Consider the following 27261-nt stretch of genomic DNA (forward strand, 5'->3'; position numbering starts at 1 on the left):
TTTTGCTTTGTTGTTCAAAGCCTCAGACCTTATTAGGGCTATTGAAGAAAACTAATCAGGTATTTTATAGAATGCTCTAAATGTGAGTTTGCCTGATGGTTTCTTGTGATTGGATTGAGATTATGTATTTTTGGCAAGAAAACCAGAGAAGTGATGTTGTGCTCTTCTCAGTGCATTATAGCAGGCAGCTCTTAAGGCTGATAAGTCTTATTTTTGTTAACCTTGATCACTTCATTAAGGTGATGTCTGGTGTCTGTCAGGTTTCCCCACTGTACAGTTATACTATTTTTCCTTTTGTAATGAATAAATATTTGGATGATAGGAGATTTTTTAAGACTATGTAAAAAAAAAAAAAAAAAAAAGCATGAAACACTGGAAAGAGGGCACAGGCTAGGTCCAAAAAACTAGGGTTGAGTCTCAACTCTCCTACACCAGACAGAACTCTGACCCATTTTGAGCCCCAATTTTGTCACATGAAGAACATAGTATTTATTTTACAAGGCACCTGTGTGGCTCAGTCGGTTAAGCATTTGACTCTTGATTTTGGCTCAGGTCATGATCTCAGAGTTGTGAGATCAAGCCTTGAATTGGGCTCCAGGCTGGGCTGGAGCCTGCTTAGGATTACCATCCTCCACCTCACATGCAGTCTCTCTCTCGAAAAAAAATTTTAAAAGAATATTTATTTTACAAGGTTATGCAAGGATTAAATAAGAATAGGTTTGGTACCACTTTGCACACTGTATGTTACTAATCAAACAAGAGTTGTTAGGTATATGTAGTGCTACTTTGAACCTCTCATATAATTCATGTGTATATACATATATATGTATATTTATTAAAGAAAAATGTTTAAAACAAAAACATAAACTCTTCATCTTGGTATCTGTAAATTCATTATGAACCTTCCTTTATTCTCTGTAAGATAACTTCAGAAAGTAACTACAGTTCATGAACACCAAACTTCAAAAATTGCAAAAAACCTTTTAGAATTTATTTATTTATTTATTTATTTATTTATTTATTTATTTATTTATTTATTTAAAGATTTTATTTGTTTATTCATGAGAGAAAGAGAGAGAGAGAGGCAGAGACATAGGCAGAGAGAGAAGCAGGCTCCATGCAGGAGCCCAATGTGGGACTCAATCCCAGCACTCGATCCCGGGACTCCAGGACCATGCCCTGGGCCGAAGACAGGCACTAAACCGCTGAGCCATCTAGGGGTCCCCAGCTTTTAGAATTTAAATAGCTGCTCCAAAAGTAAAGTCAAAGAGAAAGTAGAAAGCTTAATTATGTCATGTCAATGATTTCTTCCCCAACTGTGGATTCATAACACCCATTTAAAAACAAAGCCTCGGGATCCCTGGGTGGCGCAGCGGTTTGGCGCCTGCCTTTGGCCCAGGGCGCGATCCTGGAGACCGGGATCGAGTCCCACATCGGGCTCCCGGTGCATGGAGCCTGGTTCTCCCTCTGCCTATGTCTCTGCCTCTCTCTCTCTCTCTCTCTCTCTCTCTCTCTGTGACTATCATAAATAAATAAAAATAAAAATTAAAAAATAAAAAAAATAAAAACAAAGCCTCAAAGCTAAATAAAGATGAATTCAATGTAAGAATTTAAAATATCAAACTGTTATCAGTTTTGATTTACCAGAAATCTCTATCAACCCTAAAATTCTCCTTTATTATATGGAAATTCTGAAGGATTATAAACTATTGATTACAAAGATGAACAATATTAAAGAAAAGTTAACAGGTGTATTTTTGTATATTTTAGTTCTTCAAAAATGATACACTGTGTATGGAACATAAAATGGCAACTTTTAATAAGCTAAAATAAGCAAGTGACTAGATGACTAGATGCTAGAATTGACTATTGGTGATGTTAAGAGAAAAAAATGTCCCAGGCCTGTGTGAAGCAGACTTTTTTTATTTCCCTGAAAACATTGAAATTACCATGATGCGGAGAATAAAGAAAGCCTTTTTGCTGAAAGTAAAGTGTTCCTGGGAATCATACCTCACAGACTAAGGAAGGAGGCAAGGTTAACAACTAGTTAGATGATCTAACATAAGGGGTTATGAAATCTTACAGTATAGAAAAGGGATCACACGTGACATGCTTAGGAGGAAATGTAGGTTTTCTTTTTTTTAAAGGAAATGCTGAAGAAAAAACAAATTTTAAAGCAATTTTGTTACTTATTATCATTAAAGATTGTGAATTAACACCCAAGAGCAGTGAGATGCCAAGGAGATACTATTCCATTCTTTCTTTTTTCAACCTATACTCACCTTATAGAACAAAATAAGGAAAACTATTAGACTAACTTTTAAGCATACTTTTTAAAAAATATTTTATTTATTTGAGAGAGAGAGAAAGCACAAGCAGGGGGATCAGCAAAAGGAGAGGGAGAAGTAGGCTCCCTGCTGAGGCAGGGAACCCGAACTCCATGGGGCTGGATCCCAGGACCCCAAGGTCATGACCTGAGCTGAAGGCAGATGCTCAACCGACTGAGCCACCCAGGCATCCCCTAAGCATACTTTTCATATTCATGGTGGAAAACACAGATTTTAGTAACTATTTCTCCCTTCAGTTAGGTCATTATACATTCATGAAGTAGATAATGTGCATGTGAAGTCAATTTCCTAAAAAATAAGGTCAAATCAATTTCTCACTTGGCAACATGCATGCTGGAGTAAACTGGTTTAGGTCACAGCAACGCTTTCAGCCATGCTAAGAGATTAATAAAACAAAATTAAATCAAAGCACTCTTTCATTTCTATAATTAAAAGAAAAGCAATTAACCTAAGCAATTATTTACACATTGGCTTGCTACATGACTGAATTGACAGTGACTTTTCCAACAAACTGCGATCTTCAATGACGGATCAGGCTCAAAACGTGCTAGTTTATGGACAAATGAAAAAATGCAAAACGACCAGACATATTTCAGTGCAAATTAGAGAATCTTTAAAAGAGATTACAGATCCTCTGTTAATAAAGCACTACTCAAAGGCTCTACTGTGGGCTCTTTGTGAATAAATCAAGTTAACTATTAAGAATCTCCCCCACCTATAAAGACCCTTCTCAATGAATGCAGTCTGATGAGGGGTGAGGAGAAGGCTGGAAAGCTCTAGCATCATAGTTGCCTGTTTCTGCACCTGTCTGAAACAGAAAGGCGGTGTCCCATGGGGAGAAACATGCCGAAAATAAAACAAAACCCCAAACTCTAGCTATAGACTTATAATAGAGTTGTTTGTTCTTTTTAAAGGCGGAAGAAAAAGGCATTTTAACAGAAAACTGAAACAAAAAACAAATATGGTATCTCTAAGTAAAGAAAAGCCAAAGGTATTATCTAAGGACAAATTAGTATGTTTACAATTATAACATGCATTCTAAATAAAGATTAGGAGGGCCTCTATGTGTTTATGAATGTGTTCCAAGACACAGAAAAGTAGACAGTTCAAGGATATTATATCTACTTAGATTTGGTGAAATGTGATCCAAATGTCACCCAGAGACTTCAGAGAAAACTCATGCTAACATACAAAACAAAATCTTAAGACAACCAATGAGGAACCACAGCAAAATCTCCTCAGTGTTTTTTCAAGGTTTAATGTGCATATAAATTACCAGAGGAAAGCAAATCAGATTTTACCTCAGGTAGTCTTTTGGAAAATTAAAAACATAATTCTTAGCTACTATTAAGTAAGTATTAGGCTTAGACCCTAGGGCACATCTGTTACAGCTAATGGAGTGAACTTAGGTTTATCATTTATTATCTCTCTCTCTCTCTCTCTCTTTCTCTCTCTCTCTCTCTCACACACACCTATACACAACAGTTTTAGCTTGGTTTATTATCAGTATTCTTTTGAGGAAGTTTGTAAATACCTAGTCAAGAGTAGAGTGGCAAATCAGATCTATGCCTCAAGATGCCTCAACCTTACTGCAGCACACCATTCTAAATGTAATGTAAAATCCTTGTTTAATGGAACTGTCAATCTCTCTTATCCTCTAGGAACTTATTTTTCATTGACATAATCAAAACACCAATAAAATGACATAATATACTATTTTATATGCCTTTTGGAACAGAGAAGGTTAAGGACAATTTTAGAGTAGGCCCAGAGGCAATGACATACACACCTAATGGTAATTTCTAATGAATTTGTGCTTTATTTTTTAAAGAATCCTTAAATGTAGTTTTTAAAAAAGGGGGAAGTTGAAAACTCCCTCTAGATCATTTATTTGGGTGTTTCATGTATCCGATGGTACCTGATTCCTGAAGTTACAAAGATCTTTAGGATTTAGTGCAATCTCATAATTTTACAGAGGAGGAGATTAAAGCTCTACTGAACTAAAGAATCTAGCCAGGCCATCTAGTCAGTTAATGGGACAATCCTGACTAGTACTCAAGTCTCTGAATCCCAGCTTCTCCTCCACAATCCCACACAGTGCAATCAGTTCCTGCATGGCTTTACGTTATTATTGCAGCAGAAGTACATGTGATTCATCACCAACTGCTCTATCATTAATAATTTAAAAATGTTTATATAGTGGATCAGTCAGTACACCACCCAACTCTTGATCTTGGGGTTGTGAGTTCGAGACCCATATGCGGGGGTAGAGATTAATAAAAGTTTAAAAAAATTATTACATACTCTATCAAATCTTCTTCATTAGATTAATGAGTTGCTTTACCAATTGCTTCACAGGGAATACATCTTCCCTGGCATTATAGGTTTTATCTGTCTCATCTTCATACCACTCTCAATGAAAGCGTGGAGAAACTGACATTTTAATACAGGAGTGCCTGCAAGGAGCCATGGATCTTCCCACCATCATCTGGGTGGCTTCAGCTTTATCTCCATGCCAGTTCCTTCTGCCTGCTGCACTTGCCCCTACTCCCTGCACTACTCTTTTCTACCAAATGCTGGGCTTCAGACAGAGCAAATTAACTATTTCTCACAAAAAGTTAGAGACTTTCATTCAAATAGCAGTTTTAAATCCTCTTTCTGTGGTATTTTGTCCAACTTCTGAACACAACTTGCAGATGCAATGCACACCTTGCCAAGGAATAGATGACTCAAGCTCACAATACATCCCTGTTTCTCTTACAAATATTCTTATAATATTTCTATCATATACTAGATCAGCAATTCTCAAACTGTCTGTGGATGCTTTTAGAGGTGCAGAGTCAAAAGGCTTTGCTACTAAGGTGTTATCTGCTTTCTTACTGTGGTGATATTTGCACTGATGGCATATAAGCAATGGTGACTAGGGGCATCTGGGTGGCTCAGTCCCTTAAGTGTTTGACTTGTGATCTCAGTTCAGGTCTTAACCACAGAGTCATGAGTTTGAGCCCTGTACTGGGTTTCATGCCCTACTTAAAAAAAAAAAAAAAAAAAAAAGCAATGGTGACTAAAACTGCTAGTGCCTTAGACGAGAATCAAGAGAATCAAACACCAAAATAGCAGTCATTGTATTCTTCGCTGGTACACACTCATAGTAAAATGAAAAAAAAGAAAAAGAAAAAAAGAAAAGAACAAAAGGAAAAGAAAAGTTTCACTCAAGAATATTCTGATGAAGCAATAAAAAGCATTCATTTCATTCATTTAGGACCTAAGTACACATCTTTTTACTCTTTTTGCATGACTACCAAGGAAGTATGCACCAGCACTTCTGCCAAATACCCAATGAAACACGTCTTGAGGAAAAGCACTTGTGTGATTGAGCTGTGAACTGTCTGTTCACAGAGTTCCATTTCTACCTAAAAAACTGAGGGGAAAATGAAGCTTCTAAGGCTTGGGTATCTGTCAGACATTTTCTCAAAAATACATACACAAAGTGAACCTCTTACTTCAAAGAAAACAACTGACCATAACTGTGATAAAATTTCAAGTGAAGATTAGAATTTTGGAGAACCTGTCTCTACCAATGTGAGCTCAACAGTTTCCCAGGACTAAAAGACTTTTCTGATGAGATCAGTGGTGATAATAGCAAATCTGATCTTTAAAATAATTCTGTTAGGAAATATGTCAACAGCTGGAGGATCGGTATAACTCACTGAATTTGTCAAATGATGTTAGAACATCATGCATGAGTAAAGGGCAAGACAGACAGATGGATGTTAATATAACAGAGTACAAAATGTTCACTGATACGGTTTCAGATTCTACAGTGCAACTAACCTTTAAGAAACTTCCACTTGTTTTGGTATAGTATCAAAAAAGAATGACCCAACCATCTGAAAAGGCTTCAAAAACACATCTCCCTTTTCTAACTACATATATGTATGTGCCCAGATTTTCTTTTTCATATAGTTCAACCAAAACAACAATGCAATGCATTAAACGCAGAAGGAGATGCGAAAATCCAGTTATCTATTAGACCAGAACTTAGAGATTTATAAAAATATAAAACAATGCCACCACTCCTCTCACTGAAATATTTTTAAACTAGAAAATATTCTTCATAACAACATGTTTTTATGCTATCAATGGGTTCATTTTTAAAATTATTTAATAACAAGTCTTTAAAGTTTCTTTTTAAATTTCTAACATAGTTTAAGTCTAGGTAGACATAACCCATGAAGAAAGTTCTTTGGAGCCCTCCTCAATTTTTAAGAATATAAAGGGTCCTGGGACAATACAGTCTGAGACCTGCTATACTAGAGGAGCAACCTGAGTTTGTAATGGGGAGGTGCACCCACATGGGGAAATGGCTCCAGAGCAAGCAGAATGGGGTATGGTTAGGCCAGCCTGGGTTCAGTCCCAGCTTTATCATCTAGATGGTCTGCAATTTCAAGCAGGTAACTTCTCTGAGCTTCAGTTTCCTCTTCTACAAAATGACATCAACCTCAGAAGGATCTGTGTGAAGATTACATCATGTGTAGAGTACGTAACATGTATACTACAACCCTGGAAACATGTTGTTTCAAGAAATGGTCTCAAGAACTTGTGGGGGCAGTAAAGTCTAGTAAACCTATTGTGTTATCCCAGATGGTCAGTACTTTAGATTTTCTTTTTTCTTTTCTTTCCATAAAATAGAAAATGAAAATCTAGTTAATGCAAAGAGGTCTCCTGCAAGCTTGGTAGCCAATGAGCTTTTCATTTATTGTAAGGGTGACACGGAGAAACTTTGCAATATACTTGAGATTTAACATTTCAAGAGCATGCTATCCAAAGGATCTAGGGTTTGCAGTGGGTAGGAAGGAGGGCACTTAAAACAAGAAAGCCCTAATAAACCACAGAAAATGGTGAGGACTGGGGACGAGAAAGTTGAACTGTACTTAAAATGGCTAACATAATTTAAACACACTCAATAGCACTCAGGGTATTACAACTATTTGCATTCTACTTTGTCATTCCATGCAACATATCTTTTGTTCATGTGTAACACACACATGCTTTGTACCACTATGACATGCCATAATATTACCTCAGATGTAAACAGCTCAGTCTTCTGATTTTGCTGATCATCTTTTTATATCTAGTTTAAAAATAAAGCAAAACATGCATACCCAAGCATAATCCCAGCAGAACACAAATCAATGAATGTTTAGACTGAATAATAATTCATTTCAATATTACACCTGATTCAAATTTATTAGTGTAATTTATAAGAGAATTGCTATTTATATCAATAATTCACAATATAACAGAAGTTCAGTATTCTGGACAGATATTTTTTAGCAAACTGTACTATTTGATAAATAATAAGCACTAGGAAAGCCTAGTCAGGGCTTAGCACACACAAATGTGGAGACTGAGCACTGCCATTTCCCTTAGCACCTGCCTGGGTGCTCCAGGAAAGCATCCCGGCTGGGTTTATAGAAGACCAGATGGGGCACTGGCAGCAGTATTCCCATCAGAAAATCTCGTCACCACTAATTACGTCATCCTTAAGCCTCTCATGTTAGGTTTTTCAAATCTGATACCAGCTGGAAAGCTTTTGGTCTGGTTTGATTTTTAAGTAGGCTCTACACATAGTGTAGAGCCCAATGCACGGCTTGAACTGGCAATCCTGAGATCAAGACCTGAGCTGAGATCAAGAGTTGGCTGCTTAGGGCAGCCCCGGTAGATCAAGAGTCGGCTGCTTAGGGCAGCTCCGGTGGCGCAGCGGTTTAGCACCGCCTGCAGCCCAGGGCGTGATCCTGGAGACCTGGGATCAAGTCCCACGTCAGGCTCCTGCATGGAGCCTGCTTCTCCCTCCTCCTGTGTCTCTGCCTCTCTCTCTCTCTCTCTCTGTCTATCATAAATAAATAAATAAATCTTAAAAAAAAAATCTTAAAGAAAAAAAAAAAGAGTTGGCTGCTTAACTGAGCCACTTAGGTGCTCCTAGCTTTCTAAAAGGGATGAAATTAAAAAAGAGCATTCAGAAAGAGTGTCCCAGAGGAACACAGCTTGGTTAGATATATCGGAGACTGAAGGTATTCAGGAAAAGAGATGACAGCTTCCATGTCAGCAGTCTCAATTCAAATGAGGGACTGACTTTAAATGATTTAAACAAAAGAATAAAGCTCTAGAATTGGACAGAGATTTAATCTATCAGAGTCAAGACAAAAGCTGAGAAAAATAAACTTCCCTCATTTAACCCGCCCCCTGCCTCAAGTAAGTAGGTAGTGTGCTTACTTATTGCTGAGACTACTACAGCTCTGAGGAGCTAAGTCACTAATTAAGTCTTGGAGTCATGTGTCTTAGGAGTTTTAGAAGCACCATCTCTCTTTTTGTTTTTGCAAATAATCAAATTTGTCTAAAATTACATTCTAAAAAAATTCCATGCTTATTTTTAGGATGTAAGCTTTAGGTAAGATGTAGGGAATAATTCATGGGATTTTGCAGCATGTGTTTCTAACTATTAGGATACAGTTATTTTTATTTGTTTTATTATTCTTAGGCACCTTGTGGTAATAATAAGGGGGAAGAAATGATGATCATTTTATAGCTCAGGTAATGAGCTATGCTGATGGATACAGCACATAGTATTCACAGTTACTCATGTATATGATTAACTCATTTAACGTTCAAAACAATTCTAAGAAGTAGGTGACACTAGCCACTTGTTTTAAAGGAGGAGAACTGAGAACAGAAAAGTTAAATAGTTGCCAGAAGGAGACACAGCTTGTAAGAGGCAGACAGGTCTCACACCTAGGCCATCGGGCGCTGGGCAAATACATACTACTGGTATCAGTAATTGCTCATTATAGCTATTTCCAATCAACATTTAATAGAAAATTCTTACCTCTGGTTTGCTGAGGCTGGATGAAACCAAGGAACCGGATCCCACGTCCAAATCCCACTGTTTTTTACCATGATTCTCAGGATCCAAGGCAGCAATTCGCCCATCTAAAGTGCTGATAATCACTAACGATCTATAAATTTAAAAATTAATAAGACAAAGTTTAAAAGGTATTTACGATATCGGGCACCTCACTGCATACACTGGAAAGAAAACCAGACCATCCCCAAGGACATTGTCTATTGCAAGAGGGAGGGCTCACCTCCTCACAACACTTACAGTCTTGCTATCGCTATTTCTCTAAGGCCTACCAAGACCACTGCAATATACTCTTCAGGTCACTTATGAAAAGCCCCAGACTCCTCCGTCATTCCTCATTCCCACACTGTAATCCCTCAACATTCTCAGTGCTGTCCTCTTCTTCCTTCCCTAATCCCTGAAAGCCTTGACCCTGAAACACACTTTTTCCTGAATGTCCACTTGCCTTCTTGCTTGAGTAGAAACCTGGCTCTTCCTGAGAACATCACTTTTGAAGCAAAGAGGATTCTTTGCTCTAAAACCCTTGACTACTCGGTCCCATGACAGGGTGGGAGTACTTCTTGCACCTCATTGCTGTTTCTAGATTACTTTCTCTCCTGTCTAAAAATCCTCAGGATCAGATTGCTCCGTCCACTATCCCCCCTAGTTACTGTCTTCTGATGCTTGGGTTACTAGTCTCACTCCTTGAGGATTTTAGCTCTTGGTTTAACAGTCACTATTAACACATTCTTTGGGTTTTTATGACCTGTTTACTTTGCCTCAACCACTGCCCCATATGGTGAGACCCTAGCCCTTGGCAATCACCACAACTCCCCGGCCTCACTGAAATTTCAAGCATTCCAGCCCCCACCACCAAGCCCCTTCTGGCTCATTTCCTCTGCTTCCCTCACTCCCACTAATCTCTGACCCCACTAGAGCCTACATGTCATTGATTCTGTCACTTTTACCCTGAGCTTCAATACTATTAGGCCCTCATTTCTTTCATACCCAGTTTAAATCCCATAGTCCTTCATTTGGAGCACTTCCTGGCCCCTGACATGTCACACTTGACTAGCACAACTCAAACCCTAGCTAAATCCAATGCTCTGCTTTTTCTCACTCTCACTTCTGTGCTGTTGAATGTGGCCAAAGAAAAACATAATCATGCTGACTGGACTCACTTTAATCATGACCACCAACATGAAAAGGGCTATTAATGCTGCTCCACCATCACAGCATACTACCGTGGTCTATCTACTCACCTGCTGTCCGAGGTTAAACTATATTATTTCTCTTTTCTCAACTTCCAACACTAGCTTTTCCAAGCTCATGTATCTCAGGGATAGATATAATCAAAAGGAATCCCACCATCACATCTCTCTCTTTATCACCACCTGGGCCCATGATTCTATCTTCCCTCCTGTTACTGCAGGTGAATTGTTCGTGGTCCCATCCACTACCAACACTTCTGCTTAGACGACAGATCTCTATTTGCCAGTCCTCACATCTCTCTTCTTGCTCTTACATCAATTATTTCTCCTCTACCAGAGCATTCCTCTCAGCTTTCAAACCTATTATTCCCCCAATTAAAAACCAAACCAGTTAAACAAAATGAACTCTAAGCTACTACTCCCTCTAAGCTTTCAATCCACTCCTTGTCTGCCTCTGGAACAAAACTCCTTGAAAGAATTCTTATACATTGTCTCCAGATCTTCTCCCCTTCTTCCATCTTGAACTATTCCTAATCAAGATTTTGCTCCTGTCACTCCACTTGAAAGGTTCTTACTGGGGTCCTCAATGACCTTCATACTGAAAAATCCCATGGTCAGGTGTCAGTTCACGTGACCTTCTCGCAGCACCTGACCAAAGATTTCTCCTGCCCTTCATGAGACACACTCTTCATGTGGCTTCCAGGATACTGTACTCTCCAGATTTTTTTTCTTACTTGCAGGTTACTCTTTCTCAGCCTCATTTTCTGATTCCTCCTCATCTCTTCTTTCAAAGTGCTCTTTACCTACACGTACTTTTTTTGATGGTCTCATCCATCCAGTCTCATAGCTTAAAATACCATCTATATGCCGGTAACTCTCAAATTTTTCCCTCTCCCTGAACTCTGGACTTATATATACTTAACTGCCTACCAGATTTATATGGTAGAATGACTTCTCCAAAATGACTTCTCCAATTCCCTCAGGTCCTTTGCAGCTACTGTTCCGTCTGCCTGGAACATATACTCTTAAATATATAAAAGGTCCTCAATAAATATTTGTTGAATGAAAGAATATGTTATATAGTTGTTCTACAAATTTGTTACGTATATTTGTCTGCTTTAAAGACCATGCAAATTCCAAGAACACATGATGTTCCACTTTAGGATTATAAAATACAACTTTTATCTGTTCTAATCCACCTGAAGTACATTGTATACAAATTCAAAGTGAAGCTATAAGTTGATCAAGACAAACAGTTCAATAAACTCAGTTGAAACCTTTCAAAGAACTTAATGTTTCTCAAATGAATAAATTTATCAAGGGGATAAATAAAATTGTCAATCTAGTTTCCAAATTATACACTAATTCTCATTTTGAATTTTTCAAATGGCAACTCTTAGTCTAATTTGTGAAAATAAAGATTTGCCACTTACAAACTCTAGTAATTTTATTTTATTTTTTTATGATAGTCACACAGAGAGAGAGAGAGGCAGAGACATAGGCAGAGGGAGAAGCAGGCTCCATGCACCGGGAGCCCGACGTGGGATTCGATCCCGGGTCTCCAGGATCGCGCCCTGGGCCAAAGGCAGGTGCCAAACCGCTGCGCCACCCAGGGATCTCAGTAATTTTAGATAACCAAAAGAAAGGAAACAACTCAATTCCCCTCCCTACACATTAACCTGCTTTCTAAAGAGATCTACCAGGAATTAGGGGAACAGACAGATACTCTGAGAAAGAAAATTATTTTATAATGAAGGGTATAAAAAATTCATACCTTATATGTGTCAATTTACAAATAAAAGAACAGAATCTAATAGTGATCCAGGGTTCAGAACCAAGTTAACTCTTCCCTAGTACCATTGTAGAAATGTCTAATTATTCTGGAAGCATTAACCACAAATAGATGGTTGAATGAAAACCACTCTAATTGAAACAAAATTTAGTATAAACAAACAGTGATAATCATGAGAAATTAAGGAGATCACTGCAACATTTCAGATACTATTTTTTGTTTTTAATTAAGAACGAACATTGTTTATCACCCTAGACATTCTACTTATAACAAAAACAACAACAACAAACCCTGTAATTTTTCTGAGTATGTAGGTATTTGCGCTAGAGGTATGCAGAGAAGAATGGTAAAATTCTAGGTCTCATTTTCAAAACAAGGAAAAAATCCAACAATAAAATATGCATGTGTATCTTATGTGTACACAAAAATATTTTAATAAGTCACTTGGAGTTTAATACCTAACTATTCTTTCACTGACAACTTATCATATAGGGTGCATTTAACTGAGTCAAAGATTTTGTTTTTTTTAATCAAGATAGTTTCAGATTTTGTACTATATCTAGGAAATAAGTGTAAATTTGGGTAATAATTAAAAGAAATACAAACGTGGGCAGGAACAATTAAGTATATCATTCTCTTAACTGCTTTTTTTTTTTTAAGATTTATTTATTCATGAGACACACACAGAAAGAGGCAGAGACATAGGCAGAGGGAGAAGCAGGCTCCCTACAGGGAGTCCGATGTGGGACTCAATCCCAGGACTCTGGTGATGAAGGCACTCAACCACTGAGCCACCCAGACGTCCCTTAACTGCTTTTGATATTTAATGTAATCTGGTTCTTAGGTTTGAATGGGGTACCTTAATTATTTTTACCCTCTTAATGGGAATAACAGTAAATCCCCTACAACTCTGTAAGATGTTAAAAACAAACAAACAAAACCATTCACATTCTTATCTGCTACAAACTAACCATAATATTCAGTGTGGGCTCCTTCCCAAATATGTCTCTGGAAGGAAGTACCCCTTCTGCTGTGGCTGAAATGAGCAGCACTACAGTGCAAAAAAGAGATGCTACAATTTACACTATTGTGTTTAATCACATTCTAAGAGAGAGATGCTCATGGACATACTATGGATTGAGAAAAGCATCAAGTAGATAGATAATGCTGAATGCAGGGATAAACAGAGGACAGCCATAGGCGTTTAGAATAAACATCAGAGATAAAAAATGAACATCTCTCCCCAAATAGGGAGACTATAATGCCATTTCTACCCACAATCCATTCACTCTATTTTCAGGTTTCTATGAACAAGATGAAAAGCCCTTAACTTATTTAAAAATTGAAGGGACCACAGAGGCAGCATTTCCAGTGGAAAGAACTGGAGCATTTTCTTTCTCTTTTTAAGAACTGGAGCTTTGAAGTCAGACCTGTATACACATCCCTATGGCTCTTCTCCTCTTCAGCATAACTCAAACTTGCCTGATCATAAAAATAATCTGGAGTGCTTGTTAAAAGCCAGTAAACATTCATGGGTCCCATCCCACCAGAGGGGGCTTGGGAGCTAGCCCCTGACAAGTAACCCCAGTGAGCCTTGCAATAAGACCAGCTTGGCAAATATTGACTTACCTCAAAGGGCTGTTTCTTTGGAGTAAAGAAATAATCTATTACCCTGATTGAAGAAGGCCTATTGGTCAACTCTGTCAATAAACTCTTCAGAAATTTCTATCTCTCACACCTTGCTTTAGTTTACAAAGGCATTTGTTTGGATTACTCAACAGCAAGCGCTGTTCTCTTACGCATGATCCAATGCTTCAAAGCTATTCTCAAGGTTTTCCACAATCTCCTCCTGCCAGATCCATTCTCATCAAGTCTGTCCCGCAGCAGCAGCTGAAAGAGTGGCTGGCTCCTCATTCTGGACCTTCTCCTTTCCCCGACTTCTACAAGGACACTTCTCTTCACCCCATTATTCCTAGTGCTCTCAAAATCCAGCAAACAGGTCATGGAGTTCTAGCTTTAGCCAATGGCCACGGCTTTGCCTTTACCTGTAAAGTAAGAGCTCCCAAACCTATGTTTACTGTTCACTGTCTCTCTCCCTGCTCTACTTCTGCATTTTCATCAGGACATGCTTCTTACCCCCACAGTGTGTTCAGGTAAATCTTCTCTCCCACATCCTTCTCCATCTACCTTGTCACTTAACATTTGCATCAGACATCGAAGTCTACCTTCTCCCTCATGCTCTACATTTAGACAATAGTCATGTACTACTGATTCTATTTCTGAAGCTTTTGAATCTTTTCCTTCCTTTGTTACCACTGCCCTTGTCCTAGAGCCAATTCTCACTTCTCATCAGAACATTTTCAAAAGCCTTTCTGACATATTTTCCTGCCTCACATCTCTGTCCCTTCTGCAGTTCCAACAGTTTTGTTTCTATAATAGAGATCTGATAAACTTCTGAAGCTTCCCATGCTCACGGAATAAAGGCCATACTGCTTGCTATAGCACATTGAGCCTTTCGTAATCAGCGTAATCCCCTACTCCACTGCAGCATGTGCACGCGCGCACGTGTGCGCGCACACGTTTCTTAACTTTTCAACAAAGTTCCCTTTTAATTTATTCTTTATTTCACATCTTAAATGATTTCATTTAAGCAACAAACATTTCTTTCTAATGAACTCCCCCATTTTTAGAGGGAATATTTAATACTAATCAAAATACTGAAGATTTCTGAAAAGACATAGCTAAGAATACTACATTGTTTGATACAATTCTAGTTCAAAACCAAAAAACTTGACTGTTTAATTAGCCTTCTCCACTGGATATCTAATTCCACTTGGTTATTTAAAAATACTGACAATCTCATGGATCCCCATTCTTACCTTTGCAGATCTATAGATGTCCAGGAGCCCTGGCTTGGGAATCACTGCTCTGGACTCTGCAGCCTAGACTAGCCCTGACACTTCACATTCAAAGACTCACTCACTTGATACTTCCATTGTCTTTACTCTCAAACTCCTCTTATGTCACTCACTATCCATTCTAGTATAGTTAATTCTTTAACACAATGATCTCCCTGTCAAGACTTAGGGCTCAAGGGCTAGCTCAGCTGCCCATCTATCTACCCGTGGCATGTAACAGTTAAATGCAGTAAATGTTTGCGAAACGAACATAATGAACTAAATAAAACATCTTAGTTGGGCAGATACTATTATACATATAAAACAAAACAGAAACCGAGAAAGATGTGACTTGCCTCAGGTCACATACCAAATAACAGGTTTTGAACAGACAGAAGAATGAATTTAGGTTTTTAAACTCTATCATTCTGTTAACAATAAGTTTTCATTACATAGCCACTACTGTATTACTACAATGTGCAGCTTTTATTCATCCCAGAAATCTCATCAAGATACCATTTATCCTGTTACTGCTCTGATTTGCCCTTCTATTGAGCAGAAATGACCTTATGACACAGTGAAGATCCTATTTTTTAAAAACTATTTGCTCTGACTTAAGTCATCCAGAATACCTGCTTACTTACAATTAAGTTTATCAGAGTCTGAGAGTAGATCCTGAATTCTTTCATATAATAATTCTAAAGCAGGCTTACTACCTGTAGAAATTTCCTATGTGGGAAAAAGAAGCTGGTGACAAGAGAACATTATATGAAGTGAATAGTTTCTACATTAACAAGTGCTTATTTTTTAATTGCACATTTTCTTTCTTTGAGAGGAGGGGAAAAGAGAAAACAAAACTCTACAAAATTAAAAATGTGATTTGGTTCAATCTGTTTTTTGATGTAGCCAAGAATCCTCCACCTAAACACATGCTCTCATTCAAGAAAGCATATGTTCTTGTTCAAAAACAAACCAGTATTAATTGGACTATACTTCTTAGTCCTCACCTACTAAGTAAATCTTCAAATCAAACTTCCTTTATTTAAACATATCACAAGACTAGCCCTGCACCCAATCAAAACAAACATGTCAAAAATTACCAACTGTACTTTATAGCTGACATAAGCTACACCTTAAAGAAATACCATTTGAGTTTTCAATATTATAGACAACATGAATGACAGATATCCTTTCTCTATTAGGTTAAAGCATTTTTGGACACACTTTCTACTTTGTTCTAGGAAACATTTTTAATCAAAATATTTTAATCAAATTTCCCCCTTCACATTTAGTTCTGCAACCTACCAATTCTCCTCTTTGTATTTCAAAATATTTTGCAGTAAAAATGTTCAACAGCTTCATTCTTACAAAAAGAGGAAAAAACCAGATAGGAGTTCCCAGGCGGTATTTAGGAAGTGAAGAGGCATGCTGGAGCTACAACTCACAGAAGCTGATAAAGACCCAGTCCCTTTCTGCAAAATGCCTCAGTGTGTAAAGGCTTCATACTTTAAATAAAGAACAGAGTATCCTCAATCCTCTCACATATCATATCTAGAGCCCAGGTGTCAATAAGCTAAAAAGACAACTGTGACAGGAAGGATAATTCATTACTTGTCTAAAGTATGTTTATTTTGGCTTACAACTTGCCATGAAAGTTATGCATAAATTCTTCTTTAAATAGGATTTCTAGTTAACTTAAAAAGTCTGGGGTCAGAAAAGTGAGCAGTATTGGGACCAGATGACTGAGTTCCCTTTTAACACTGTATTCTGAGATTCTATTATTCATTGGTTATATTAGCTTAAAAAAAAAAAAAAAACCAACAAACTTAATTATGAGTCTGAAAATCTGAGGAACACCAGATTCTGTACCATGATTCACATCAGATCAGTTTGTGAAAGGACAGACAAGAGAGAAAGAAAAAATGAAATCATCTTAAATTTGCAAAATATTTTCATGTTATCTCATTAAATACAAAGAACTCAGTTTACAGATGACAAAGAAGCATCACAGATTAACATCAAATTTAGTATACTGTTGTTAGAGGAGAATTAGAGGTGGGGGGGGAGGCAGAAATATGTTACAAATTAGTGTGATAGTTAAGATAAAATTAGTTCTTAACAGCTCTTGAGGTCCTCAGAGGCCCTCACTATGAGGATGCCTATTCCATCCCCCAAACCCCAAGTAACACTTAGCAATTTGCCATTTGTGTTGGAGTCAGGAAACTGATAACTCCTAACTATGCCAATGTGCACAAAAACTAGCAGTGAGGCGGGATTGCAACCTTCTTCCCAGCTTTCCTTAGTGAGCATCCCATTTAAATTTCAACTAAATGTAATGTTTAACAGAAGCACTGACAAGGCTGCTGTCAGACAAGTTATTTTAGCTACTTTTTAAAGAAAAGAAAGTTTATTCCCTAATTCACATGCTCTTGAGATGTAAAGTAAGCAGTTAAGATAAAACCAATGAGAACTCCACTGAGGAAAGAAAAACGAACCAGAGCGTCTCCTATTGCTTCCTGGGCATCGAAAGACAGCATGCAAAAATAGCGACCTCAATTCCCCACCTCCCTCTTTTTAAAACAGTTTTGCAAGTACCATAGCTCTTCACAGTCGTTTGTAATAAACATTTAGTTAATTCAAATCTGTTCCCCTAACCTTCCTCCTTTAAACAAACAGGATATTGGTCTATTATTATGGAACACTGACTGGTATTCTCCGGTTTTTCACTTTTTTAAGGACACTTAGGAAGAAGTTTTATAAACCCTGCATACATATCTTTTGTTGGCACTATCAATTTACTTATCCAAGGCTTCTCAAACTTTCTACACTACCTCAAGCTACCTGGCAGGCCCTTAAACACAGGTCTATCTCTTCCTAGACAATTCTGTTAGCCGAAGATCACCTACTCTCCGCCAGGCACAGTCTACTTGTTTCCACTCTCCTTGTTTCTGAGAAGGAAGTAGTCCTCCTGTTTGCCAAGTAGATCCTTTCCAACTACCTCCACCTCTATTCCTTTCTTTTTCAACCTGTTTACACAGGCTCCTTCCTCTGAATGTATAAATGTTTCTAGAACTTGCCTGCTGTCAGGCTGAACAATGCCATAAAGAGGTGTGGGGCTTTAAAAGGATGAATCCTTACCATCTAGTAATCTGAGCACCCCATCTCAATCTGTGGACAGGAGCTTCATGGGAGGAGAAATCAATTCTTATTCGCCAGGAACCAAGATCCTGTCTCAAATCTATCCCTTCTGTTCTAGGGATATAGAACAATATACATATAAAGTTTATTGTTAAAAACAATAAACTTTAATCAAACCTGACATTCAAGTTACCCTACACAACACTTCTCAAATGGTAAGTCTCAAAGTATCATGTGCATGGGAATCATCTGGTGATCTTGTCAAAAATGCATATACTCCTTCAGTGGATGTTGCCTGATTCTGATTTCTAACACGCCCCTGGGTTGATGACGATGCCACTCATGTTAGACTCTACATATAGAATCTGGTCCCAACATATTTTCTAGCCTCATCTTCCACAACTCCCTGCACACACGTGTGCATGTCTGTATCTCCCTCATACACAGAGCACGCATGCACACACACAGGTATACAGACGCAGAGCATGCCCAGACATGTACGTGCACACACACACACACAGGTATACAGACAAAAATGTTCCCCAAACATACTTTCCAGCTTTTGTGCCTCTTGCTATTTCCTCAAGTCCAGTATCTGCTCATCATGATCCTACTCATATTTCATAAACCAACTCATTCTGCCACAGCCTTCTCTTTTTACCTACTTCATCCCCATACCCCACCCACTGAACACCACAGAAACCTTGGGACAGTCAAGGAATTTCATTTGCACTGATTCTGCTCTATAATGTCATCATGGGTCTCTTCATTCAATCCTCACTGCGAGGCAACACTCACCTCCTGGAAGACAGACTATCTGCATAACCCTTAACCCTAGGGCATCTTGTGGGTTGTAAGTGCTAATAAGTACCTGCTGCGGAACATCTGTACTCTAAGAAAAATGAAACATCTCACTTTACTTCACATAACTTACTTTGGGCAGGTGCTTCAGAAGTTTAAGATAAACAAAAAGACTCTTCCAGGAAAGTTAATCCATTAGCAAAATCTATGAAAATATTGTCAAATATGTGCTACTTAAAAGGAAAAAATCTACATACAAACATTTAAATAGTGCCTAGAAAATTTTAGTACTTATTCCATTTTAGTAGTTTCCAGATATACAGATCAAGGTTCTGATATTTAACTGAAAATTAAATCTAACTTGTTAGGATCTAGCAATTGCTACATTCAAAGCTTACAATACTTTCTAATCCAGATTCCAGCCTTCTCTGGTTTAATTTACCTAATGCTCTTTCTATCACTCCATTTGTTAGATGGGACTTCACTTTCTCCCCAGTCGTGCTGAGATTGGCTGCCCGCAAAATGTTTTACCATTAAAACACTGACTTTTGTGTTCAGATTTCGAAGTGCTTAAAAACATGTACCTTGCAGTAACATTTTTAAGGAAGTTAACCAATCAACCAAGACAATCCGATTTCAAATGTTTACGTATCTCAAAACCCTCTAAATATCAAAGAACTGCCAAAATTCAAGACCTACCCGCAGCTCTTAAACTTCAGTGTGTTCAAGAATTAACCTGGAGTGCTGGTTAAACTTGCGCAGATTCCAGGTTCTTGCCCCAAGACAGTCTAATTCAGTGCAACTGGGATGGGGCCTAAAAAAAACTGTACAGTTAACCAGCATCCCCAGGTGATTCTGATGCAGATGTTCTGTAGATCTCAGTTCACGAAATACTGACCTCACCCCTGGCCCAGGGGCCACTACAGGGTTGTGTTTAAAGGGAAAGGTAGAAAGGTCTTTGTGAAATCCTTTTCCCCCAACAGTTGTCAACCCAGCAGAGATACGGAGTGACTCATCAAAGAAGTAAAAGGGGAGGGAGTCCTTGCAACACGAATAAAGTTCGAAAACAAGAACAGAGGGAAAGTGATGTTTCTTCCCCACCTTTGCGCTCTATTCTCTCAGCATCCCCCAGACACCTTCAAGGATGCTGCTTTGGCCTGCGAGCAGGGATAAAGGCCTGTCGCTGGCCCGGGGGATGGGAACGCGGCCCCGCGCTCGCTCCCGGGTCACCGGTGGTCCTTCCTCCGAGAGAGGCCACCGCCTACAGGGGACCCGGACCCCGGATCCTCCGCGGCACACGTGCCCTAAACAAGTGGCGGCGCCGGCGCCGGCGCTCAGCCTGAGCCGCTCACCTGCCGCGCGGCCGTAGCTCGGCCTCGTCGTCGGGTTCCGGGTCCCGGGGCTCCTGCTCGACCGCGGCCGCCGGCACTGCCTCGGCGTCCTCCACCGTCACTTCGGCCGTGGCCACGGCCCCCGCCGCCGGCACCCGCGCTGCAGAAGTGGGGGCGGCCGCCGCGCCTAGGCCGAACGCCGCCTCCGCCTTGGGCGCGGGGAGGTCGGGGGCGCGCCCTGCGGCCACCTTGCTCGCCGCCAGCCCCAGCAACAGCGGCAGCAGCAGCGTCCGCGCGAGCCGCCCCGGGAGGGTGGCGCGCTCCATCAGCGGCCCGCCCCGCTTACGGGCATGGAGGTGCAGCCGCCGGCGCCTGCCTCTCCCGCCACTGGAAGCGCCCGACCGGGACCACAACGCGCCAGGCACCCCGCCGCCGCCCCGACGGCCCGGACAGCCGAGCGGAGATCCACCGGCCACGTCTTAGCCCGGCCTCCGCCACCGCCACCTGAGTGACAGCCTGCCTCAGTCATCGCCCATTGAACAAACTTTCCGCGCGTCTCCCCGCTGATTGGCCGCAGCCACCGCCACTCTGGAGCTGCAGGCTGGTCCTCTTGGAGAAGGTGGACTTTCCCCGGATGTCAACATCAAGCCGGCCAATCAAATCGTAGTGCTCTCTCCCGAGGCCCGGCCCCCTTCCGGACGCGGTTACCAATGAGAAACGCCCCTCCCCGCCGTCTTCTCACCTGATTGGTAGGCCCCGCAGCACCCGGAATACATTTCCCCGGAGCAGATTGGCCAGCGCTGAGTTGGCCTCGCCCCCTCGAGATGAGGCGCTAGAGAAGACGGGCAGGTCATTGGTAGAAGTCGATGCTCCTCCAGAGGTCTGAGGTAACTTCTTCCTGATTGGTTGGAAGCGGCACTTAATACGTGGCCGATTCTGACTGTGGAGCGGATGGTCCCAAGCGAAATCTATCTAGAGTGCGAGGCGAGTCCCCGGTGGCGGGGAGGCGGCCGACCTTAAAGGAGCTGCCGCTGTGGTTCTTCCAGAGCCTGGCCTGTTTGGAAAGGCAAAAGCGAAGCAGGGAAAATAAGTGACTGTACGGGACGTGTTGGTCCCCAGAAGTGGAAGGGACAGGGCAGGCTCCTCCGGAGGGTATCCTGCCTGTGGCCACGATGATGCTCATAATTGCAGCCTGCTAGAGATGCTGGTGACCCACAGAGGAGCCAGTCTACCTACCTGACACGCCCCCTTCCTGGTTCTAAAGGGGAAGGAGCCCAGGCCCAGTGCACTGCCCCCTAATTTGTCTAAAGTCACGTACCTAGTATTTACAGAACTGTGACTTCATCCGAGCTTTCGGACCCTGGCCTGACATGCTTTGTGCCTCACTCCAGGGCTCTGACGAAGAAAGATCAAACCGCAGAAGGCCAAACTGCAGAAAATTTGAACGTCCAACTAAGGCATTGGAACTTTTCCTACAGCAGCCAAAGAGACCCTGAACATTTTTTTGAGCAGATGGATGAGACGGTAAAATGTGTCCATCTGCAGTGTATCCAAAAGAATACCGTCAAAGATGAGGAAACTAGCTGGGAGGCTCCTGCCTCCTCGAAAATGAAAATGTTTTTTTAAAGACATTGGCATACGAACATGCTCTAATTTCCTCCCTTCAAAAGCAAAACAAACAGCCCCACTTCCTCCTCCACCTCCTGCCACATTTTCCTGCTCTTCAGTACAGCAAAGCTCTCCAGTGTTCTATCTCCTTGTCTTCAATTTCTCTTCCCTCCCTCTCAAACACACTACAGTCAGGCTTTCAAGCTCACAATTCTACCAAGACTGCTCTCACTTTAGCCAAAAAGTCGCTAAAAAGACAATTCTGTCTTCACCTTATCAGCTATATTTAACCCAGTCATTCAGTCTTTCTTGTATAAAACGCTTTTCACTGGTTTCCCAGCCCCACAGGCCAGCCAGGTCATAACGCTCATTAGGTGTCATTTTACTTGAATCACCTTAAGGGCCTTATCTCCAAATACAGTTAGGTTCAGAGGTACTGGAGGCAAGGACTTTATAGGAATTTGGAAATGGGGGGGAGGGGAGTGGATACACAGTTCAGCACCTAACACCCAGATACTTTCACTTCTTTCAAGGCTTTGTTACCTTCTCAGTGCAGCCTCTCCTGCTCACCCTTTTTAAAATTGAAACCTTCCCACAGATCACTTCCTAAACTGCCCCCCTGCCCCGCCCTGCTTTATTTCTTTCCTTAGACCTTAAATACTGTAATAAATGTATTTGTTTTGTTTATTGTCTGTCTCCTTCCACTCCTATATAAGTTCTCTCTTTTTTTTTTTTGAAGATTTTATTTATTTATTCATGAGAGTGAGAGAGATATAGGCAGAGGGAGAAGCAGGGTCCATGCAGGGAACCCAATGTGGGACTCGATCCCAGGTCTCCAAGATCAGGTCCTGGGTGGAAGGCAGCACTAAACCGCTGAGCCACCCAGGCTGCTCCCCTATGTAAGTTCTAATGAGGATTTGCTCATTGATATCTTCCCAAATAGAGCCTAAAACAATGCAAGGTATTTAGTGTTTGATAAATATTTGTTGAATGAATGAACAAATTCGTCCAACAGGAGAGAAGAGAAAGAGACAAATATAAGGGGAGATTGTCGTTGCTGTAGAGAGAAGAGGGTGATTAAGGAAGCAAGATCCCAGAGTATCAGGGGAAGCAGAGGCAGGCATGCCTTTCATGTTGAAAGTTGAGGAAGTACCCCTAAAAAATAACCTACTTTGAAGGAAAAAATAGTTCAAACTAGCTGATCATGATTTATAAGATGGGAAATAAGATTTCCTGCCAAAGTGATATTTAATAGATAATATAAGAAAAGTGTCAAAAACTTAACATGAGCTAAAAATGATTGTTGACTATTTGTAATGGCCCACTTGAAATTAGGTAGTGTGTATATTTTAGTGAACCTAGTCTTCATGGTTTTTTAACTTTTTCAAAAAATGATCATGGCATGAACAGTAATCTGAGCTAATGAATTAGAAATCTGCTTGCTACCTGCAATTGATGTGGAGGTTTGGTTCATTTATTCTTCATTACCATTTAGGGAGTACCATGGGAATAAGGATGTGAATAAAAGAGGCATGGTCTCTGCCCTTCTGAAGCTTAACATTTCTTTAGTTAAAGAGACTGACACTACTTTAATAATCACACATATATTTATATTATGAAAACAAAGATAAGTGCCATGAGGAAAAGTCACAGACAGAAGAGCACAGTGGCAGAAAATGCCAGTAAGGACAGTCAAGGTTTACACTCAGAAAAAAACATGTGAATATTTCCATTTATGAAAAAGAAGAGTCATAGTCATGAATCATGGTCAGCTGACTGGCAAAATAACTTGGAGAAGACAGAACCTGTCAGTTTGGGGACAGCATGGAGAGTCATGGTGGCTGCATGGGACCCCTAGACTATGAATGTGAGTTCCATAGGGAAGTGTAAAAGTAGTTGAGACCAGGCAGGATAGCTGATCAATGACCCTGAGCCAGGAAAAGAAACTACTAAAAAAAAAAAAAAAAAGAAAGAAACTACTGCTTAGGTATCTGAGCCAGGGTTGCTCAGTTTAGAATTGAGATTATAAAACTGAGCATGGTCTGGAAGGTGAGCAAAAGAGGTCAGCGATTTAGGATCATGGGCTCAGTCTATTAGCAAAGAAAGTCTGTACCTGGTGCTGCCTGAATTTGCCCTCTGCCAAGAGCTTTCCTAAAATCCCCATGAAGGGGCCTCTGCTTACCTTTCACAGGCCAAGACCATGTCAAATAATCATCCAGAACTAAAAAGGAAGCATACTGCTATTGTGAACAAAACTAGGGTTCTGCTGGTGAGGATGAAGGAGAGAATTTGTAATCTACACTATTGCAATTTAATATGTGTACCTATAGAAAATGCCTGCTTGGATAAGTTTCAACAAATGTATATACCAGCCAAGATCTCTTGGCTGATCGTATATACCAGCCTTGAATCTCCTTACAGGTCCTTCTTCCACCCCAGGCTCTGGGTAATCATCGATTTGTCATCTGCCACAACAGATTTTCTAGAATTTTTTAAAAAGATTTTATTTATTTATTCATGAGAGACAGAGAGAGAGAGGCAGAGACACAGGCAGAGGGAGAAGCAGGCTCCGTGCAGGGAGCCTGACGCAGGACTCCATCCCAGGTCTCCAGGACCACACCCTGGGCCAAAGGCAGCGCCAAACCGCTGAGCCACCCGGGCTGCCCAGATTTTCTAGAATTTTTAATGTAATTATATGGTATATACTCTCTTTTTGTCTGGTTTCTTTTGCTCAATATAAGTTTTAAAATTATATTTTATGTTCTTGTATGTAGCAATACTTTCTTCATTTTTATTGCTGCATTGTATTCCATTGCAAATCAGTGTACATTGAGATATTTCCAATTTGGGGCTATTCAAGATAAAGCTGCTATGAACCTACATGTACAAGTCTCTGTGTAGATGTGGGCTTTTATTTCTCTTGAGTAAATCCCCAGAAATGAAATTATTGGCTCATGTAGTTGATATATTTTAACTTTATATGAATTTGCCAAAAAGTATTTGTGCTCTGGCTAGGTCAGTTAATCCCCAGGTGAAGGGTGTGAGAGTATAAATTTCTGTTGTTTTAAGCCATTGCATTTGGGGATGGTTTTTTACACAGCATTATTATGGCAATAGTCAACAGATACAGCACTGTATATTTCACTGTGTGGCAAACTCTGTTGGGTGCCTACCCATATAAATTCTTCCCTTTGTAGATGTTTTAGATAGCAATCTCACTAAAGAAAATATATAAATGTCCAATAAGCCAAACCGTGTTCCAAGGTGGTTTCATTTTACACTGGTACCAGTGGCATATGAGAGTTCCAGTTGTTCCACATCCTCAACAACCTTTGTATTGTTAGTCTTTTAATTTTTGCTTTTCTAGTGAGTGTGCAGTGGTATTTCACTGTGGTTTTGGTTTGCATTTACCTGATGACTAATGATTTTGAGATTCTTTTGATGTGTTTGTGTAACATTTATACTATATGGAACTCATACCCTTCATCTTGGCAGGGGTGGGGGAGGGGGTTGATCTAGCCAGAACAAGTCTTTTTTTTTTTTTTTTTTTTTCAGAGACAGAGAAAAGAGAATGTGAGAAAGCAAGAGCATGAGGTGGTGGGGGGAGGGGCAGAGAGAGAGAGAAAAAGAAAATCTTTTTTAAAAGATTATTTATTTATTTATTTATTTATTTATTTATTTATTTATAGAGCAAGCAGGAGGAGGTTGCAGAGAAAGAGGGAGAAAGTCTCAAGCAGACTCCACATTCAGTGCAGAGCCTGACCTGGGACTTGATCCCATGATCTTTAGATCATGACCTGAGCCAAAAGCAAGAATGGGACACTTAGCTCTCTGTGCCACCTGCAGAGCACATCTTTCTTATGGCAATGGCAGAAACACAAGAGAAATGAGTGGAAATTCACAGGGCCTCTTAAAACTGGATCCAGAAGTGCTGTACTGTCACCTTCACTCACATGCCATTGGCCAAGGCGAGCATATGACCAGGCCCAACATCAATGAAGCTGGAAAATATGCCTTGCCTCTAGTGAAACCGCAAAGCCACATGACAAAGGACATAGGTCTAGGATTTCAGAGAGAAAAAACTCCAGTCTAACACAAGTGCTATGAGAATAATCAATTATATCTGTGCCTGAGTCTAGCATAAACAATTGCTTCAAAGTTGTATACACAATGAGATCATTCCATGTCTACTAGAACAGCTCTTTGAGCAAAAAGTAGCAAGTGCTGGCAAGAATGTGGAACAGTTAGAACTCTCATATATCGTTGGTCTGAAGGCAAAATGGTAAAACTCTTTTGGAAACACTTTGGCTGCTTTTTATACAATTAGACATATACCTATCATATGACCTTACAATCCCATTCCTAGTTTTTTACCCAAGAGAAATCAAAACATATCTTCATACAAAGATCTATATGTTTATAGCAGCTTTCCTAATAATTGCCCAAACTGAAAACACTGATATCTATCAACTAGTGAATGGATAAACAAATTGCAGTATAGCCATGTGATGGAATATTACTTAGCAATAAAGAAGAACACCACACATGCATATTTTCAAACCTCTGCTTTTTTTTTATGGTGAAAAAAATTAGATTTATAGCCAGCTGGAATCAGTTTTTTTTTTTTTTTAAGATTTTATTTATTTATTCATGAGAGACACAGAGAGAGAGAGAGGCAGAGAAACAGACAGAGGGAGAAGCAGGTTCCATGCAGGGAGCCCGACGCGGGACCCGATCCCGGGAGGCCAGGATTACGCCCCGGGCCAAAGGCAGGCACTAAACTGCCAAGCCACCCAGGGATCCCCTGGAATCAGTTTAGATGATCCCAATTTTGTTGGCAACATCCAAAGCATCATAGTCAGGAGCCAGTCGAACGTATGCTTTCTTCTCTCCATCAGGCCTCATCAAGGTGTGACCTTGGCCACATCAATGTCATAGAGCTTCTTCACAGCCTGTTTGATCTGGTGCTTATTGGCCTTGACATCCACAATGAACACAAGTGTGTTGTCTTCTATTTTCTTCATGGCTGACTCAGTAGTCAGGGGGAACTTGATGACGGCATAGTGATCAAGCTTGTTTCTCCTGAGGGCGCTCTTTCAAGGATATTTGGGCTGCCTTCAGACACGCAGGGACTTGCTTGGGTCGCCGGAATATACATGACATACATTATCTTCTTATTTTTCTGACTGTGCACACCTTTCAACACCGCTTTCTTAGCTTTCAAAGCCTTTGCT

The 27261-nt window shown here is 40.2% G+C and overlaps 1 protein-coding gene across 2 annotated transcripts in view; it reads right to left on the bottom strand.

The window, feature by feature from the left end:
* Positions 1-20960, bottom strand: part of EIF2AK3 (eukaryotic translation initiation factor 2 alpha kinase 3) — a 64513-nt gene extending 43553 nt beyond the window's left edge. Inside the window, exons 1-2 of one of the 2 annotated variants that reach the window (XR_012004367.1) lie at positions 20441-20960; positions 9235-9364 (exon numbers count right to left, since the gene is read on the bottom strand). Coding sequence is in view for 1 of the 2 variants with exons in the window: in XM_072770144.1 (XP_072626245.1) it covers positions 9235-9364; positions 20441-20745 (435 nt within the window). In the remaining variant the exon portion in view is untranslated. The remainder of the gene's footprint in view (positions 1-9234; positions 9365-20440) is intronic. The other variant, XM_072770144.1, reaches the window with a different exon arrangement.
* Between the last annotated feature and the right edge of the window lie 6301 nt (positions 20961-27261).

Source organism: Canis lupus, chromosome 12, assembly GCF_048164855.1.
Source record: "Canis lupus baileyi chromosome 12, mCanLup2.hap1, whole genome shotgun sequence".
In the NCBI taxonomy this organism is placed as follows: Eukaryota; Metazoa; Chordata; class Mammalia; order Carnivora; family Canidae; genus Canis; species Canis lupus.